We start from the raw sequence: 18,553 nt of genomic DNA, 5'->3' as shown, positions 1-18,553 counted from the left end.
TTCTTCGTGGAACCTTGCTCTCTTCAACAAAGGGTTATGGTCCTCTTTCTAGGCTTGGAAGAGACAATTTCCCTTCCTTGGTACCAGCCTCACCAACACATTCATTTATAGCAATCTACAAAGAAGCAGGATGTGCAATCAGTTGGCCAGAGTGGAGAGGTACCTATTTTCAAGTTAACATATTAACACATTAAGTTTACACAAAGTTAATTTATATGGGTGTTTCCTCCCATTCACATACAAACACTCTCTCATGAGTATGGTAGTGCTTTCAATCCGGGCCAGCCTGGTTTAGAGCAGGCTATAGGCTAGAGCCTGGGTGCTGCTTTCACCTTGCAGTGAGGATGCAGGCTAATACTCCAGTGTTGATAATCTTCCAATGTCTTCTCACAAGTCCCTGTTTGCTCAGAACAGGCAAGTTTCCCCATAATTCACTTTAAAGTGATTCGGCTGACTGCAGCATTAAAGACCATGGGATCTGTCCCCAGAAACACACAGAGAAGTGCAGCATCAGTGAGGACACAGTAATTTGGGTATGGTTTGCAGTGTGGCTGCTCCCATCCTGACAAGGCTAACTGGGGAGCTCAGGCCCAAGTGCTGATCAACTGAGCTAATTCTTCAGTGAAGACACCCCCCCTTTGGACAGCTCTCTTTGGCCCGGTTTCTGTCTTTCTTCGACTGTCCTACTAACATACACTGCTGAAGTATCATGAGCTCCAAAGGTTAAAAAATTATAGGTTAGAGCCCAAAAATCATGAAGCTTTAAAAAAAGGATTATATCATATTTCTGGATCTGTCTTTTCTTTGTTGATTCCTCCCCCCGTCTCACCCCCAGTACGTGTGTGTGATAATTAGAGTTGCCAGCTGTGAATACCAGGGTGCAATCCAGATCAATGAGTAGCTGTGTCATCCCACCCTGCAATATGGGGTGCTGCTGTAGCCTCCAACCTGGACTGCTCACAAACAGCCTCCAGCATGTAAATCACTCCCAGCTACATCTGTGTCTGCTGCAGCCAGCCAGCCAGTCACACCTTGGCTCTTCCCAGCCTAGGTTATGCTGCATGGTGACCCCAACACAATTCCAGTCTTAGGTTTTCCTCCAGAAACGTATGTTCTGTACTGCCCAGCTCTCTCCTGGACAGTACAAATATGTTAAGTCCCTTATTCATTTAACAGAACAATACACACACAATTTGTTACCCCAAATGAAGTTACCCAGACACTTCAACTTGAACACACAGGATTAGATAAAATAATAAAACAAGTTCATTAACTACAAAGAGCGAGATTTTAAGTAAGTACAAGTAATAAGGCTTTAAAGTAGGAAGTGGTTACAAGAAAAATAAAGATAAAACACATACTGGTGCCTAACTTAATGAACTATGTTAGATTCAAAGCAAAGTTTTCTCACTACACGCTTTCAGCAGTCTTACTGACCAAACTCGTACGGTCAGGACTCCCTACCACCCCCAGAGTCCAGCTGCCACTTCCTTTGTCTATTCAGGTGCAGTGAATGTGATGGGCAGTGTGAGAGAGAGAAAGGGGTGCCTTGGGGTATTTGCATTTCCTTTTTATAGTTTCAGTCCCCCTCTTGAAAAACATTTCCAGCTGAGAACCAGGAGCCTATGTGGAAGGATAGTCTCTATTGGTTTTTTAACCTGTTTGAACTTCCTTTGTTTTCCCTTCCTGCTTGAAGACTCTGTTTCCTGCTTGGATGCAAATTAAGGCTAGCACATATTCCTTCCTTTATTTAGGACAGACCTGACTTCTGCCTGGGCAGGGCTATGGGGTTTGGAATGTGTGTTAATAATACCAGAGAGGGGAATCTTATAATTTCACATACAATGTTGCCATACATATTTTACCAGGACAATACTGACCAGCAAATTATGATTTTTCAAATGATACCTTACAAGGTGTAAGCCTGGCTTAACATATGTGACTTGCCTCATTTCTTAGTAGGCATGACTCGGAAGGTGAATAGAAGGTTAAGTTATAAGTAGGGGCTTGACAAACTGTATGCTTGAGTCAGGATAGTGCTAACTAAGATAAGCAGCAAAACTCAGAGCTAGAGACAATGGACAAGATAAAGCTGGAATGTAAAGATCAGGTCCCCTGTGACCAGCACGTGGATAGAGCATGCTGTATAGGGACTGGTTCCTGCAAAGTAACCAATCCAATAACAAAATGTGTGATTTAATGTAGAGAAAATACAATGTAATGTGTTAATGTATATAAAGGAAGAGTTTTTCTGTGTAACTCTGGATCTGTGGTATGCCCTATACCCACCCCTACCTTTGAGTCTGAGCAACACAGTAGCTTTGCTGTAGGTCAAATAAAGGAACCTGAATGATGAAATCCAGAATAGAACTGAAAGTTTTGGATCCCAGAGAACTGGATGAAATGTTCTCCCAGAACTGGAAAAGGTGTTCTGGATAAGCCAAGTGGAAAAGGTCTCAGAGGGAATCTCAACAAAAGGCATGCTTTGTGTAAGATTATTAGAATAGTGTGTAGGACGTAAATACAGGGGTGTATTCAGTCACACCAACTCTTCCAGATTTATTGAGGGAGGTGATTCTGTTCCCAGCAGCCGGAGCTCTCACTGCTGTCTGATGGTGCAGAACTTTCAGCTTTTCTTCAGACTCCCGAATCCCAGGAATTAATTCTGTCTCTCCCACCTGACACTACCTAATCCCCAGCCCTGCCACTAATTATATGCCCCCACTGCATGTCAATGCTTGCCCAATATCCACACCCCCACCCCGCTCAGCAATTAATTCTGCTCCCCAGACTTCAAATCAATTCTGCCCCCACATCTGACAGTCACCCAGGCCCAGCATCAGCCCTGTGCCCCCTCTAGCCTCCACCTCTGCTTCTCCTGCAGTTCTTGGGGGATCGTCACAGCCTGCTCACAGGCTTTGGAGGGTCAACTGCAGCTGACCACTCTTCACTCCCCCTCCTCCTTTTCCCAGGCCTGGTACTGCAGGATTCGGGGACAGAAGAGGAGGGAGCAGAGTGACCCATTACATGGGGAGCTGCCCTGAACTGCTGGGCTCTTTCTGCTCCTTCTCCCTGTTCTACTACCCAAAAGTATTCTCTGGCTCCCATGGCAGCGGGGAGAGTTCTGCCTGCCCCTACTTCCTGAGCAGAGAAGCCAATCGGAAGCACAGGCTGGACTGGAAATGTGCGATAGCGGGTGTTTCTCAATAATGCTAGCCTGGCTCCAGCAGGGGTCAGAATTGGGTTATTAGATAAAATGGCCAGAGCTGGCAATTATTTTGAACTCAGACACCCATTAACAGATTTCCTTGTAAATTCTCATAAAAATTATTCTCTATGCAAAGAGTAAGTGCTGTAGGTTTGGGGGGGATACAACTATTTAACCAAAGTGGTTAAATCCTTGGTTTAAATGTTAAATTCAGCTCAACCTTAGCTATGGAGTGATGATCAGTGCTTTCATAACTGTGTCTGAATGATGTACTACTGTCCATTTCACCTGCCCTCAGCTGCAGAGTGAATCTCTTCGATAGTTGACTTTGGTTTCCTCTCCTCTCTCTGGAAAACTGTTATCATGTGCAGGCAGAGTTACGAGGCAGAAATTTCCAGGTATGCATTAGTCAGTGTTTCTGCATTTTATAAGGCTGTTTCTCCTGTTGCTTTTCTCTTAGATGCTGCTTCTAAGCACGCTGCACAAGGATTTTTTGATTGTCTTAGAGCTGAAGTGGAAGAATTTGATGTTTGTATCAGCACTGTGAGTCCAACATTCATCCGTTCATACCATGTTCAACCAGAGCCTGGCAACTGGGAGGCCTCCATTTGGAAATGTAAGATTCAAAGAGCAAATGAGAACCAAAGGAGCGATAGAAGTAGAAGATAGGGAGGTAGGGGGTGGGTGAATAGAAGGGAGACAAGAGGAGTGTGTTTCAAAGTGGATCAAAGCTGATCAAAATGTTCTAGAGAAATGTTAGTGCATGACAGCAGAGTCCACATTTTAGTGCAAGGTAGATTTACATCCCACCTTGCTGTGAGCTAAGGGTACATCTACCCAGCCTGTGGAAGTGAGCTTCTCAGCCCAGGTGAACAGCTCTAAAACTAGATGTATTGACAGCTCTTTGAAGTTGCAGTTTGGGCTGAAGCCTGGGCTCTGAAGCCCACTCCCATCCTTAGACATACGGTAAGTGTTCATTGAGACAGGCCCCCAGAGAGAACAGATGATGGGGGCAGAATAAAAGAGAGATTGCATAAGACATGTGAGCAGTGTAGGGAGAGGAGGAAGACATGGGAGAGTGTAACAGAGTGTGTGAAAAGAAAGGCACCAGGCAGGGGAGTGAAAGCGAGGGAGCTGTGATGCGTAAAGGAAGTGGAGATGGGGAAAGGTGTGATGGGAGCATGGAAGAGAAGGCCAGCAAGAAGGGCAGGTGAGGAAGGGAAGGACAGTGGAGGAGGAGTATGACTGAGGTATTGAGAAGAATCAGTGAATGAGTTCACTTGGGTGAGAGAAAAGACCATGCAACTTTACTCACCATTCTGCCAGACGAGTATTCAACTGGGAAAGCTTTTGCAGCCAGTTGATCTGTTTCTGTATTGCCAACCCAAAGCACCGAGTCAGACCCCCAGAAATCATGAGAATGACTTAAAAATCATAAGATTTTTTTAAAAGTACTTGGGTCTGTTTCTTTCTCACCTGGTCTTAGTCTTTAGTTTTCACTCAGTTCACCTTTTCAGGCTTTTCCTCATGTCAGGTGGGCTAAAAACTGGGAGTTTGGTGGTCCATGTGTGAGATGAATTTGGTGGGTCTCAACTCTGATGACAAAAGCTCCCCACTGTACTTTGCATTAATGCGGGGGCTCCCAAACTTTTTGCCAGTATGACCCCATTTTAGCGATTTATCCTCCTGGGACCACAGACAGCAAGGAAGATGCCATTTTGAACAGCAAAATGGCATTCTCCACACAGTGTGTCTTCACATGTACTGTTTCATGTAGTCCATTGGTTCGACAATGATGTTTTCATGCTATCTCTTTTTGTGGATTCTGGAGTGACTCTGAAGTCCAAAGTGTGACACGCATGCCTGTGAGCGGATTGAGCAAAGTCATTGGTGAGTGTCTTGGTAGCTATAGCAGTGGTATGAAGCTTTTTCCCTTGCAGCTGACAGTCAATTATTTCTGTCCTCTTCAAAGGTTTGGAAAGCTCTCAGTGTTGTGTGTCACTATGCTGATCTATTTGATCAGCCTTCTCGAGATCATCCGGTTTTATTGCACCAAAGTGTGTGCTGTTCTTGATACTGTCCTTGTAGTGCTTTCTGGGGTGGCCTTGATTCCAAAGTCCTTGTGCCAATTATCCATAGAAATTTTTTCTGGGGAGTCAATGTTCAGGCATCCTAATGATGTGTCCAACCCAGCGTAGCTGGGCTTTTATCAGCATGGCCTAAATGCTTGTGGCATTTGACTTTTGGAGAACCTCCAGGTTGGTAATTTTGTCTTGCCAGCAGATCCCCATAATGGCATGCAGAGATTGCATATGGAAGACCTCTAGCTGTTTGATATGCCATTTGTATGGTGTCCAGGTCTCACAGCCGTAGAGGAGAGATGTGATCACAAAAGTATTGTAAAGTTTTATTTTTGTTGAGAGGGTTATGTTGTGGGACTTCAGGACTTCGTTACATAGCTTTCCTAATGACTGAGAAACTTTCTGTATCCTGTTCATGATCTCTTTATCAAGAGATCCATCATTGGAGACATTGCTGCTGATATAGGTAAAATTGTTGATTTGATTTAGTTGGGTTCCACTAATGGAGGTGCTCGGGGATATGGCCTGGAGGGGTGAAGATGACTGATGCAACACCACAGTTTTCTCCAGATCGATTGTGAGGCCAAACAATTTTGATGCTTCAACGAAGCGATCTACGATGCACTGGAGATCTCCCTCTGTTTGTGCTAGGAGGGCACAATCATCCGCAAAGAGTGCTTCTCTTATTAGTAGTTCTGTTACTTTTATTTTTGCTCTAAGCCTTATAAGATTGAAGACTGAACCATCCTGTCTGTATCTGATGTTTATGCGTCTGTTGAGCCTGTTTGTAGCATGGTTGAGAACTTGGGTGAAGAAAAGATTGAACAATACAGGGGCAAGGACACAGCCTTGTTTGACTCCATTTGAAATGGGAAAGGAATCTGAGAGATCTCCATTAAAAAGTACCTGACTTTGCATCCCCTTATGGAATAAATGAATGATCTTTACCAGTTTTGGTGGGCGACCAAATTTTCTGAAAAAGAAAAGGAGTACTTGTGGCACCTTAGAGACTAACCAATTTATTTGAGCATGAGCTTTCGTGAGCTACAGCTCACTTCATCAGATGTTTACCGTGGAAACTGCAGCAGACTTTATATACACACAGAAATCATGAAACAATACCTCCTCCCACCCCACTGTCCTGCTGGTAATAGCTTATCTAAAGTGATCAACAGGTGGGCCATTTCCAGCACAAATCCAGGTTTTCTCACCCTCCACCCCCCCACACAAATTCACTCTCCTGCTGGTGCTAGCCCATCCAAAGTGACAACTCTTTACATAATCATCCATAATCTTCCTCTGTTGACTGTATCAAATGCCTTTGTCAAATCAATGAAGATGCAGAACAGATCCATGTTTTGTTTGACACATTTTTCTTATATTTGCCTGATACTAAAAATCATGTTGAAGGTGCTACAACCAGGCCTGAATCTGCACTGAGCCTCAGGTAGATTGGCTTCTGAGACAGACGAGATCTGTCAGTGCAGGAGGATATGAGCAAAGATTTTTTCAGAGACAGACAGGAGAGATATGCCACAGTAGTTATCACAGATCATTTTGCTACCTTTATTTTTAAATGAAGGAATAATTATGGCATCTTTGAAATCTTGTGGTATTTCTTCGTTCTCCCAGATGTCAGCAAGGATCTTTTGGAGTGCTGTTGCCATCTTTGGACCAGCAGATTTATATATTTCTGCCAGTATTCCGTCTCTGCTTCTGGACTTTCCTGAGTTCATCATACTGGTTGCCTTTTCTGTTTCTTCAAGTGAGAGTGGTGAGTCAAGGTGGTGTTGAATAGGCTTTTGAAGCACTTGTTTCAATTGAGGATGTATGGGGTGTAAGGGAGAGGTAATACCTTTAAGTGATTCCAACTGCCGCACTCTTTGCCTGGTTCTTTTCCTCTCTGGTCTTCAGTGTACACCCAGCTCTCACCTATGGCTGCCACACCCTGGTAAACTGCCTCGGCAGGTGGGCTGAACCAGGTGAGGATAACCGGAAGTGTGGAAACTGATGGTGATTTAGGGATTGCCCTCCCAAGCATATGAAGACTGTTCTGGTAGCCAAGGCGAAAGAGACCATATAGTGTTCCAATGGCTTGAAAAGCAGTGCAGCAACGCATTGTGGAAGGTGACAGGCATGATGGGGCACTAAAGAAGTCATGGCTATCCACTTCAGCTAAAGAAGCCTACAGTTGTAACAGCCTTTGTGCCACTGGGCCAAGCTTCAGCAGCTGAGAGAATGGGATTGTCCCAGTGCAACGACTCCCATTTTAATCAGCCTCACACACGCGTCATTCATGCACATCTCTCTTCACAAGTCCCATGGCGATGGAGTGGCAAAGCAACAGGTGAAGATGATTACTGGCAGGGTAGCCACAAGCCTGCATGGAGGCAGCCTGGGACTTTGGTCACCCATCCCTGACCCAAGGGCAGCAGAGAAGCTCAGCAACTCCCCAGGCAATGGAGCGATCCTTTTTAGGATTGCACTGCTCTTCCTTTGTACGGGAAGGGGCTAGAAAAGGTGCCTCAAACTTTGCCTGCCCAAATCATATCTGGCCAGCTTACCACAGCTGGTGGATCAGCCTCAGTGCTGTTGAAAACCAAAGATAACTAAAAAGCACTAAAGATTGCTGCTTGGAACTTCAGGACTATGATAGATAAAGACAATACCTCTCGATCTGAAAGAAGAACAGCTCTCCTTTCAAAAGAGCTAGCCCAGTATGACATTGACATTGTAGCCCTCAGTGAAACTAGTTTGGCAGAAGAGGGCATTATTACAACAACCAGCTGGGGGTTACACCTTCTTTTGGAAGGGAAAAGAACCACATAAAGATAGAATCTATGGAGTGGGAATTACCATCAAGACCAAACTCTTGCAGTGTCTTGAAGACTTCCCAATAGGCATCAACTAAAGACTCATGAAACTGCGGTTACCCCTAAATAAGTTGTGATTTGCTACCATCCCACAGTTTTGGAACCAATGCACTAATGGGTCAACTCAGCAGAGATGCCAAGAACTGTCTGGGCCGTGGGGACTGAGCTATCCCTGGGGACCTGTGATGGGGGGTGCATACCCTGCATTAGGCAGGAAAAGGTTAATCCCACACTATGGGTGGAAGAAATCATGCCCTTCAGATCCTGCTGGGCATGCTCCAACTGCTGTGCTAGTATAAAGGAGAGTAGCCCAGCTAAGTCTGGGCTGACAGCCAAGGAAGAAGGATACTTTGGGAGGCTCCAGCCCAGGAACTGTTATAACCCTTGCCTGCGGGAGCCAGATACCCTGATACCCAGATTGGAGACCTGTTACTTACTGCTGACCAGCAGGAGTCGGAGTCCCAGGGAGATACCTGTGCCAAGGAGCCCAGAGACCCCAACACCATGTGGATTACAGCTTCAGAAATCATGGTAGGAAGTATCCCAGGGAGGTGCAGTGAGTGGTATCTCCCACCCGTGTGAGGTCAGCAGGTTGGATTCCCTGCTGACCTAGTGGCGGACAACTCCGCCACTGTTAGGGCCCTGGGCTGGGACCTGGTGGAGTTGGGTGGGCCCAGGTCCCCCTACCCTAGCTGCCACTGCCCTTTGGTGGTGGCCCCCCAGATCTAGCCACTAGGCCACACTGCCCTGTACTCGGGAGCTGCTGTATTGTCTCTGGTCATTAGGCCATGCAGCCCAGAACTCAAGGGCAGCCACTGTATTGACGCTGGCCGCTGGGCCGCGCTACTGTGAGGCCCAGGACAGTCTGGTAGACTGTAAGTGTGGTGCCACCAACCTATGATCCACCCCAAAGGGGGATGGAGGGTACAGACACTGCCACAGGCCCCTAGAACAGTTGTTCTCAAATGGGATATGTGCACCACTGGGGGTACGCAGAGGTCTTCCAGGGATTAGGTAAACTAATTGTCTATTTTACAATAGAGTACACGAAAAGCACTAACGAAGTCAGTACGAACTAAAATGTCATACAGACAATGACTTGTGTATACTGCTCTATATTCTATACCAGTGTTTCTCAAGCCGGGGGGCTGCCGTTTATCTTATAATTACATGGTAAAAATGAAAAAGTAAGTAATTTTTTCACCACTTTTGTATTTTTATATCTGATTTTGTAAGCAAGTAGTTTTTAAGTGAAGTGAAACTTGGGTGTACGCAAGACAAATCAGACTCCTCAAAGGAGTACAGTAGTCTGCAAATGTTGAGAACCACTGCCCTAGAGGAAGTTCTCCCCTAACTCAGGGCTGAGCCATGCTGCCAGGGCAGTGTGTGGGGAAGTTTTCCCTCATGCTGCCCTATAGATAAACAAAGGGCAGGGCTATAGGAACAGAAACCCTCTCAGCTGGTGCCACAGCGTCTCCATGTGGCAGAAAGCAAATGCCTGCTTGATCCCCATGGCCCAGCTGGCTGCATGAGCTCGGCTGGGTGCTGGAGAATGATGGGGCAGTCAGATATGTGAGTATCTGGTGTGATGCACAGCATTTGGCTGCCCTGATTCTCTGACATGCCATCTGGGCATGGCTGATGCACGGGGTCCTTCCCCAAAGTGTTGTGATTCTGTGAACGCATGAAATCCAAAGGCAGCCTTCCTCTGTCCGAACCCACCCTTTGTGTCAGTGTTCTGTCTGTATCCCAGAAAGCAGGGCTGGCACTAGACTTCCTGGTGCTCTAGGAAGATCTTCCCTGGCAGAAACTGTTGTGGCTGCTAGCAGGCATCAAAGCCACAGGGAGTTGCATTGGTGCAGCCGTTCCCAGGCATGGCTCCCGCCTCTGGGGAAGAGCAGCTCCCACTCCCCAGCTGCCACTGTAGGGGAGATGTGGGGGCTGGATTGAAACCATGCTGGTGTGGTGACTCTGGGCTGGATTGTCAATGGAATTTAGATGTCTAAAAATGCAAATAGGTGCCTAGAGGGATTTTCAAAAGCACCTAAACACCTGTCAGAAATTCCAGGAGGTTCACAGCAGCAGCTGTGCACCTCTGCAAGCTTACAGCAGTGTGAACCACCCCTTCAACTCTACAGGGTGTTCTCCTTCAACAGTGGTGTCAGCGCTGAGTGCCTATGGTGTGCAACAAGTTTGGCTCCTCAAATGTACCTGTAACAGCACCGTGTGCCTATGCCATGCACTGAACCTGCCCATTCTCAGCTTGTCAGCCTGGTCTCAGCATTGTGTGTTAGTAGCAGGCAATCAGCCAATATTTTAAAAACAGGTTTTCTGAGGGAGGGGCTATATTTCTGTATCCCTGACTAAATAACCCCAAATTTGCAAATAATTCTACACCAGGCTTTCAACTGACAACAGTCTTCAGGCCAGTCAGACTATTCATGTGGATTTTAGAGCACTTTGAAAAATCAAAGCTCTGAACAGATGGCTCTGCTCAACCTTAGCTATCATGCTGCAAGGGCTGCATCAGAATTAACTGTTCTAAGCCTGCTTCTCTCCTCCTAGGTTTGTCCCTCTAGTCCTCCACCATTCTCTCCTGAGAGTTGAAGTTCCAACAATGTGCTCAGTCTTGCCTCCTGTCCATAAAACATGGATCATCCAGGCAGGAACAAGAAAAAAGCCATATGATAGGTCTCTCTAGGTGCGTAGATGGTTTCCCCTACTGCGATGTCTGGGGGCCTCAAGTGATCAGTCACAGTTCAGACGGTGAATACCTGAATGAGCAAGTATAGGGAGGAGTTCATGTGCAATGAATTTGAATTTGGTCAAACAGAATATGCATTGAACAGTTTACATATAGCAAAGAAATTCATAAAAGGTGATCTCTGGCTATAGATAATTCATGATAATTAAAAGGGTCTAAAATTCACAAAATCCATTTGTTGCTGCTTGAGACAGGCCCCTCCCTAGTAGCTTTATTTCAAATGGTCATCCAAAAGATAGGACAGAGCAGAGCTTGGGCTTTGTTGCTAGCTCCAAATTAAACATGCTATTTCTTCTATTAGGACCTCCTCTGTGGTGCTATCTTTTGCCCTTTACACAATAGTAACAGTAGAAGAAACCATACAGGGACAGTGGGACCCAAATGTACTAAATATACACAACATCATGTAAAGTCTAGTTACAGACACACTGCTTCTTTGGCTGGCTTCTAAACCACCACTAGATCAAGGCCAGAAGGGACCATTCTGATAATCTAGTCTGACCTCCTGCCTAGCACAGGCCAGGGAACTCCACCTGGTGGTTCTTGCATCCAGCCCATAACAATTTCTGGTTGAACGTTTGAGCAAAAATGGCTCAACCACTTTTAAGAGAGAATAGAAAGAAAAAAGACATGCTTGGGAATGTGGCATGTTCTCCATCACCCAGGGTCTTTAAACTGAGACTGGATATCTTCTTGTAAGAGATCCACTCTAGCTCAACCCGGATGTTATAGCAGAGGTGGGCAAACTACAGCCCGCGGGCTACATCCAGCCCGCAGGACCGTCTTGCCTGGCCCCTGAGCTCCCGGCCGGGAGGCTAGCCCCCGGCTCCTCCCCTGCTGTCCCCCTCGGCAGCCTCAGTGCACCACCAACACTCTGGCCCACCGCTCCTGCCGGGCAGCATGGATGGCATGGCTGGCTCCGGCCAGGTGGTGGGGCTGCGAGCTCCTGCCGCTCTGAGCAGCATGGTAAGGGGGTGGGCAGCGGTCTGGGGTGCAGTCATGGAACGGGGAACAGTGGATTTTGGATGGGGAGTGGGATCCCGGGGAGGCGGTCAGGGTTGGGGGGTCTCAGGAGGGGACGGAAAGGGGACAAAGAGCAGGGGGTTTGGATGGGTCAGGGGTTCGGAGGGGGGCAGTCAGGAGGTGGGAAGTGGGAGGGGGCAGATGGGGGTGAGGGCCAGGCCATTTGGGGAGGCACATCCTTCCCTACCCGGCCCTCCATAGAGTTTCACAACGCCGATGTGGCCCTCGGGCCAAAAAGTTTGCCCACCCTGTGTTATAGGCTTGATGCAGGAACCTCAGGGTGATGTTCTCTGCCCTGTGTTCTGTAGCATGATCAGAATGCCCCCATCTGGCCTTAAATTTATTAATCTAAAACAGAAAAAGAAAAGAACTGGATGGTGGTTTTGCCACAAGCCCTGTGCCTGGGGTGGCTGGTACCTGTGCTGCAGCAGGAGCAGTGCAGGAAAGGAGCTCTGCCTCCAAAGGGAACAATTTCCTTTCCTGCTTCCCCATTGTTCCCAGGGGTGTAATAATTTCTGCTGTCCTACACCAATTGAATGAGAACACCCTCCACAACAGTTTAGCTGAGCTGGACAATGCAAGGCTCTGCCCATTCTTCACCTACCTGCTCCAGGGCAGAGAGGTAAGCAGTGAACACACTGCAGCTGCTTGCACACCTCAGTTCAATGTCAGGGTGCCTGCAGGGGGGTTGGGATATATGTAGGGAGAGCGGATTGTACACCATAGGTGCCGACTTCCCCTGCTCCCCATGGGTGCTCAACCCCCTCCTCTGCCGCCAGCCCCGTCCCCTCCAACCCCTTCCCCAAAGTCCCCACCCCAACTCCACCCCCTCCCTGCCAATATTCTAACTCTTTTCCCAAATCCCAAATCTCCACCCCGGCCCTGCCTCTTCCCCTGAACGCGTCACATTCCCGCTCCTCCCTCCCCCCTCCCCCGGAGCGTGCTAACGCCGCCAAACAGCTGTTTGGTGGCATCTGGGCAGGAAGTGCTGGGAGGTAGGCAGAGGAGTATGGATGCGGCGCACTCAGGGTGAAGGAGGTGGGGCTGGGGGAGCTTGGCTGCCAGTGGCTGCTGCAGCCCCAGAGCACCCACGGAGTTGGCACCTATGTTGTACACCACTGTATGCTCCTGCTTGTCTGATCATCCTATGTGAGGATCTAGCCAATCGGATTCATTCTATTTCAGTTCATACTAGGGCTGTCAATTAATCCCAGTTAACTCAAGCAAATACTGAAAACAAATTAACCTGATTTTAAAAAGTAATCACTGTTTTAATTCCACTGTTTAATAATAATAGAGTACCAACTGAAATGTATTATAAATATTTTGGATGTTTTTCTATGTGTTCAAATATATTGATTTCAATTACAACACAATACAAAGTGTACAGTGCTTACTTTATATTATTTTATTGCAAATATTTGCACTGTAAAAAAGATAAACAAAAGAAATAGTATTTTTCAATTCACCTCATACAAGTACTGTCGTGCAATCTCTTTATCGTGAAAGTGCAACTTACAAATGTTGAATTATTTTCTTTTACATAACTGAATTAAAAAACAAAACAATGTAAAACTTTAGCACCTACAAGTCCACTCTGTCCTACTTCTTGTTCACCCAATCACTAAGACAAACAAGTTTGTTTACATTTACAGGAGATAACTTTTGTAGCCAGCATTGCAAGGTACTTACATGTCAGATATGCTAAGCATTCATATGCTCCTTCATACTTTGGCCCCCATTCCAGAGGACACACTTCCATGCCGATGATGCTCACTAAAAAAAATGTGTTAATTACATTTGTGACTGAACTCCTTGGGGGAGAATTGTATGTCTCCTGCTCTGTGTTTTACCCTCATTCTGCCATATATGTCTACAGAACCCAATCCACAAAAAGTAAAATCAACCTCCCATTGGTGGCATCTCATTCGGATGATGAAAATGAATGTGTATTTGTCTGCACTGCTTTGGATCATTATTGAGCAGAACCCCCAATCAGCATGGAAGCATGTCTTTTGGAATGGTGGTCGAAGCATGAAGGGGCATACGAATGTTTAGCATATCTGACATGTAAATACCTTGCAACACTAGCTACAAAAGTGCCATGCAAATGCTTGTTCTCACTTTCAGGTGACATTGTAAATAAGAAGCTGGCAGCATTATCTCCCATAAATGTAAATAAACTTGTTTGTCTGGGCAATTGGGTGAACAAGAAGTAGGACTGAGTGGACTTGTAGGCTCTAAAATTTTACATTGTTTTATTTTTGAGTGCAGTTATGTAAAAAAAAATCAACATTTGTAAGTTGCACTTTCACGATAGAGAGATTGCACTACAGTACTTGTATAAGGTGTATTGAAAAATACTATTTCTTTTGTTTATCTTTTTACAGTGCAAATATTTGTAAGAAAATAATATAAAGTAAGCACTGAACACTTTGTATTCTGTGTTATAATTTAAATCAATATATTTGAACATGTAAAAAACATCCAAAATATTCAAATAAATGGTATTCTATTATTAACAGTGTGATAAAAACTGCGATTAATTGTGATTATTTTTTTAATTGTTTAACAGCCCTAATTCATACACATATTCTCCTCCCCCAAACATCCCTCCGCAATAGTATCCCCCGATTGCCAGCTTCTTTTGATATTGACAATATATCACATAAAACGTATATTCCGAACTTTGCATAAAACACCAAAGGCCTGACTCTGATCTCTCTCTCTTGGAATTAGAAGTAATTCCATTGACATCACAGAGCTCTATACAACAGGTGCAAGGACATTCAGAACCAGGCTTTTATTCCTAGCAAAGAAACCAAGACAAACATGTAGGGTTGTGTAGGTTGTGCATATTTCCTGAGAGAAGAGTGAATGCTCAGTGATTATTATGTGGCAGTGAGGAGTTTTCTGGATACCTTAATTTCATTTCCAGACTTTCTAACAGTTTCTAAAGGGCTTTTCCTTAATTTACAGAAATTCTATAGCTGTAAGTGTAATATTTTTAGGTGGTGGTGCTGTTGGTAATGTTACCTGAACTCCATTGAAATATGCTTTTAACCTTCTGCTTATACAAAGCTTCTTGTCTGGAAATTTCTTCAGGGTTTTAATAACATTAAAGATGTGCTCAATGTTGGAAGGGCCTGTAGACTTTCCAACTCACACAAGGATTGTGTGTATGGGAAAAGGGAAGCCAGGAGAAAGAGGGAACAGAAGGAGATTTTTGTAAAATGATTAAATGAGCTGGGGATGGAGGGAGAGAGGAGGGGATGGGTCAGATGGAGGGTGGGAGTGGGCGGAACTGGGGGTTCAAGAAGCAGGTTGGGATCTTCTTAGCACTAATTCACAGCTGGTCTGTCTGTTGCTCCATCACTCCCCAGGTCTGCCTCAGTGAGGCTATACTTTTGTCCTGCTCCACACCATCTGGCTGCTGCTCACTCCTCTCTGGTCTGATTTACAGTCTTTTTCAGAAAGCTGACATATGGCGTGCATCCGATGGAGGTTGCTGAGGAAGTTCTGCGCACAGTGAGCAGAAAGAAACAGGAGGTGTTTATGGCCAACGCCATCCCCAAGGCAGCTCTTTACATTCGCACTTTCTTTCCGGAATTGTTTTTTGCCATAATTGCCTCTGGTGTTAAGGAAAAGCAGAAGGTAGAAGAGAAATGATTTTGTTCAGCTCTTTTTTCTGTTTGTGGCCTGAATAAAGTCTGTGTTTCAAGAGTGAGCATTTTCAGCTTCCCTTTCAGTGAACAGTAAAGCTGCCAGTAAAGCCAGGTTGCTGCCAGACTGCAAAGACTTTAAAGATTGCACCTCTCCCAAAGCCAGTGACTAAGATAAAGTATTCTGTTATTTGTATTAAAGTAGCACCTAAGGCCCCTTTGTGCTGGGATATGCACAGACACAGAGTGAGAGACAGCCCCTGCTCCAGATAGTGGACAGTCTATAACTAGAGAAGACAGACAGAGGGTGGAGGGAAGAGCCCCCTGTTGGGGCTCCCCCGAGACCTCTTCCACTCATTTTCCCAAGTACTCAGTTCAACTCCAGACATTGTCACTTAGGTATTTTTATTTGGCATCCAGCAATGCTAGGCTGAGTTGATCAGACTCAGACCCAGAGGGATGGATGCAGGGTACATCACAGTTCCAAAGTTACACAGAAACCCTTTCACTTTATATTCATTATACATCTCATTGCATTTACTATACATTGCATTACATGGTTTTGGATTGGCTTGGTTACTTTGCAGGAACTAACCCCTGTGCAGCATGTTCTGTTCCCAGCCATAGTGAGTCGAGCCTGAGGGCCAGGGGGCGAGTTGGGGAAATAAAGGGGGCATAGCTCATGGGCATGAATATATGTGAATAGGGCAAGTGAACTGAATACTGGCACCATTTTCCATAGGCGGTAGTGATTTTAGTTGATATCGCGCTCCTGAGGGTAACAGAGACTGAAACGGAACAGCTCCTGCAGGTGTCCGGCTACAGACCAGGGCTGTATGCTGCTAGCCTGTGTGCTGCAATGCTAAAGTAATCACTCAGTGATGTGGAAATGTGTCCTACCGTGGTGGGAGAAATAAAGCAGCCCTCCCCAGAAACATTTGGCAAAGGATTTCTGACCTCCTCCAGGAAAGTTTCATTGAGATCTTAATGGATGATTCATGGGACATCCTGATGCACATAAACAAACTGTTCCGCATGGCCCCCTATGCGTAACTCAATAGGGGAATGAGAAGCAGATAGCAACTCTACCTCTATTGGTTGTTTCACTACCTCTTCTAGCTTCAGAGTAATCAACATATGTGTCCTGCTACTCTGAGAGTTCCATATCTACAATTTCAAAGCAAACTGCATACTTATCAGAGGTTCCTTTCCCTGCATCAGGCTCACCCATGCTGGACCGTAGATACGGCTGGACTGCCCAGGAGTCAAAAACGGGTCCTGGCTCACTGCAGCACTGGATTCTCCTGGTCACCTGTTCCCCATACTCTTCCTCTTGTTCCACCTTCTCCTTGCTGTTCACTCATGCTCCCCCAAAGTATCCACAGAGCTCTTGGGGATGGTGGTGGGGACCTCTGGCATTGAACCATGCCTTGTTCTTCTGTAATTTTGCCTTGTCAGTTGCTACCATGATCTTTTGAACTTGTAAAATCTGCATCTGAACCCAGGCTTCTGACAGGGCCATTGTAACCAGATGGACTGGAACCATGTCAGTTATATCTTCCCACAATCTCACTGTCCTTCCCATTAAGGCCTAGCAAGGGGAAAATCCTGTGGATGTGTGTTACTTAGGTTTGATGTGCCATTTATCCATGGTAATACTTCATTCCAATTGCTGCCTGTTGTATTCACCTCTTTTTCTTAGTTTGGATTTGATGGTTCTATTCATATCCTGCTGCTGGATGATAAGGAATGTGAAACTTCTGATCACTGACCAGCAGGTTGCATACTTCTTTGACAACTGACCCCACAAATCCACTCCCATTGTTGGAGTCAATAACCTTAAGCACCCCCTATCTGCAGAACAGATAGCACATCAATTGCTTTGCTGTAGTTATGACAGTCATCTCTAACAATGCCTCCACTATCTGAACTGGATGTATGGGATTCCTTATGGTCCAGTGACTGGTTCTGAGGCAGTGAGTCCTCTCCTACAAGTAAAATGTAGGTGTGCACTTGACAATATTCCAGGCTGGACTTGGCCCATGCCTCCAAAAAGGTCTCGAGTAATTGGGGTACCCATGCAGACATATCCTGTCCATTTTGTACAGGTATTTTCTGTGCATTTTTAATTGATTCCACAACCGCAGCCATGGGCATGACACATCCTTCCTCATTCCCCCGAAGCATTATGTTAGCCAAATCCACTGCTAATTTTATTTCCACTATAACCTACTTGCAACCTCCAAGCCGACAGATCAGAAAGACAGACTCCAAGCAGCATGGTACTGTCACAAGGGGTGACTGGTTTAATGGTTTTGTTTGAGGGGGTGGAGGTTGGAGCCAAACGGCCAATCAATACAGGGCAGAGACTGGCCCAAGGGAACACTGCAGAAAGCAGCTTGATTACCTCATCAGTGTCCGTCAGTCCCTGCTACAGGTACCTGTGTCTGTACTCCACTTCCTCCCTCCTCCTATTTCCCCCCCACCCCCACCCCACAGCTGAGTGTAGCTGTACCTGCTGCAGCTGCCTTGTGGCTCAATCTCTGGACTTCTCTCAGGAGACATTTGCTTTCTAAACTGGTAGGAGGGAGGGAGACTGATGTGATAATCAGATGAATGTGTATTCAACTGTCCTGTTATCCTGGAGAGACAAGGGGCATGAGGTAATCTCTTTTAATGGACCAACTTCTGTTGGCAAAGAAGAAAAGTTTTCAAGCTACACTGAGCTCTCCTCTGGGTTTGGGAAATGTACTCAGAGTGTCACAGCTAAATACAAAGTGGAACAGATTGTTTATATAAGTAGTTCACCCATATTCTAAGGGACCATTCAAGGTGAAATGGCCTGTTAACACCTCTGCAGTCATAGGACACCCCTAGTTCTTACCTGCTACCCCGCACTCGAACCCATATAGGGGTATCATTAAAAATTACAATCCATCTTT

General features: G+C 45.8%; 1 protein-coding gene across 1 annotated transcript in view; it reads left to right on the top strand.

Annotated features, from left to right (window-relative positions):
* Positions 1 to 15,618, top strand: part of DHRS7C (dehydrogenase/reductase 7C) — a 31,459-nt gene extending 15,841 nt beyond the window's left edge. The window contains exons 5-6 of the mRNA XM_073310718.1: positions 3,669 to 3,824; positions 15,413 to 15,618. Of these exons, the coding sequence (XP_073166819.1) occupies positions 3,669 to 3,824; positions 15,413 to 15,618 (362 nt within the window). The remainder of the gene's footprint in view (positions 1 to 3,668; positions 3,825 to 15,412) is intronic.
* Positions 15,619 to 18,553: the final 2,935 nt, after the last annotated feature.

This window comes from Lepidochelys kempii, chromosome 14, assembly GCF_965140285.1.
Source record: "Lepidochelys kempii isolate rLepKem1 chromosome 14, rLepKem1.hap1, whole genome shotgun sequence".
In the NCBI taxonomy this organism is placed as follows: Eukaryota; Metazoa; Chordata; order Testudines; family Cheloniidae; genus Lepidochelys; species Lepidochelys kempii.
The sequence above is the reverse complement of the archived record's forward strand: the minus strand, read 5'-3'. Positions and strand labels throughout refer to the sequence as shown.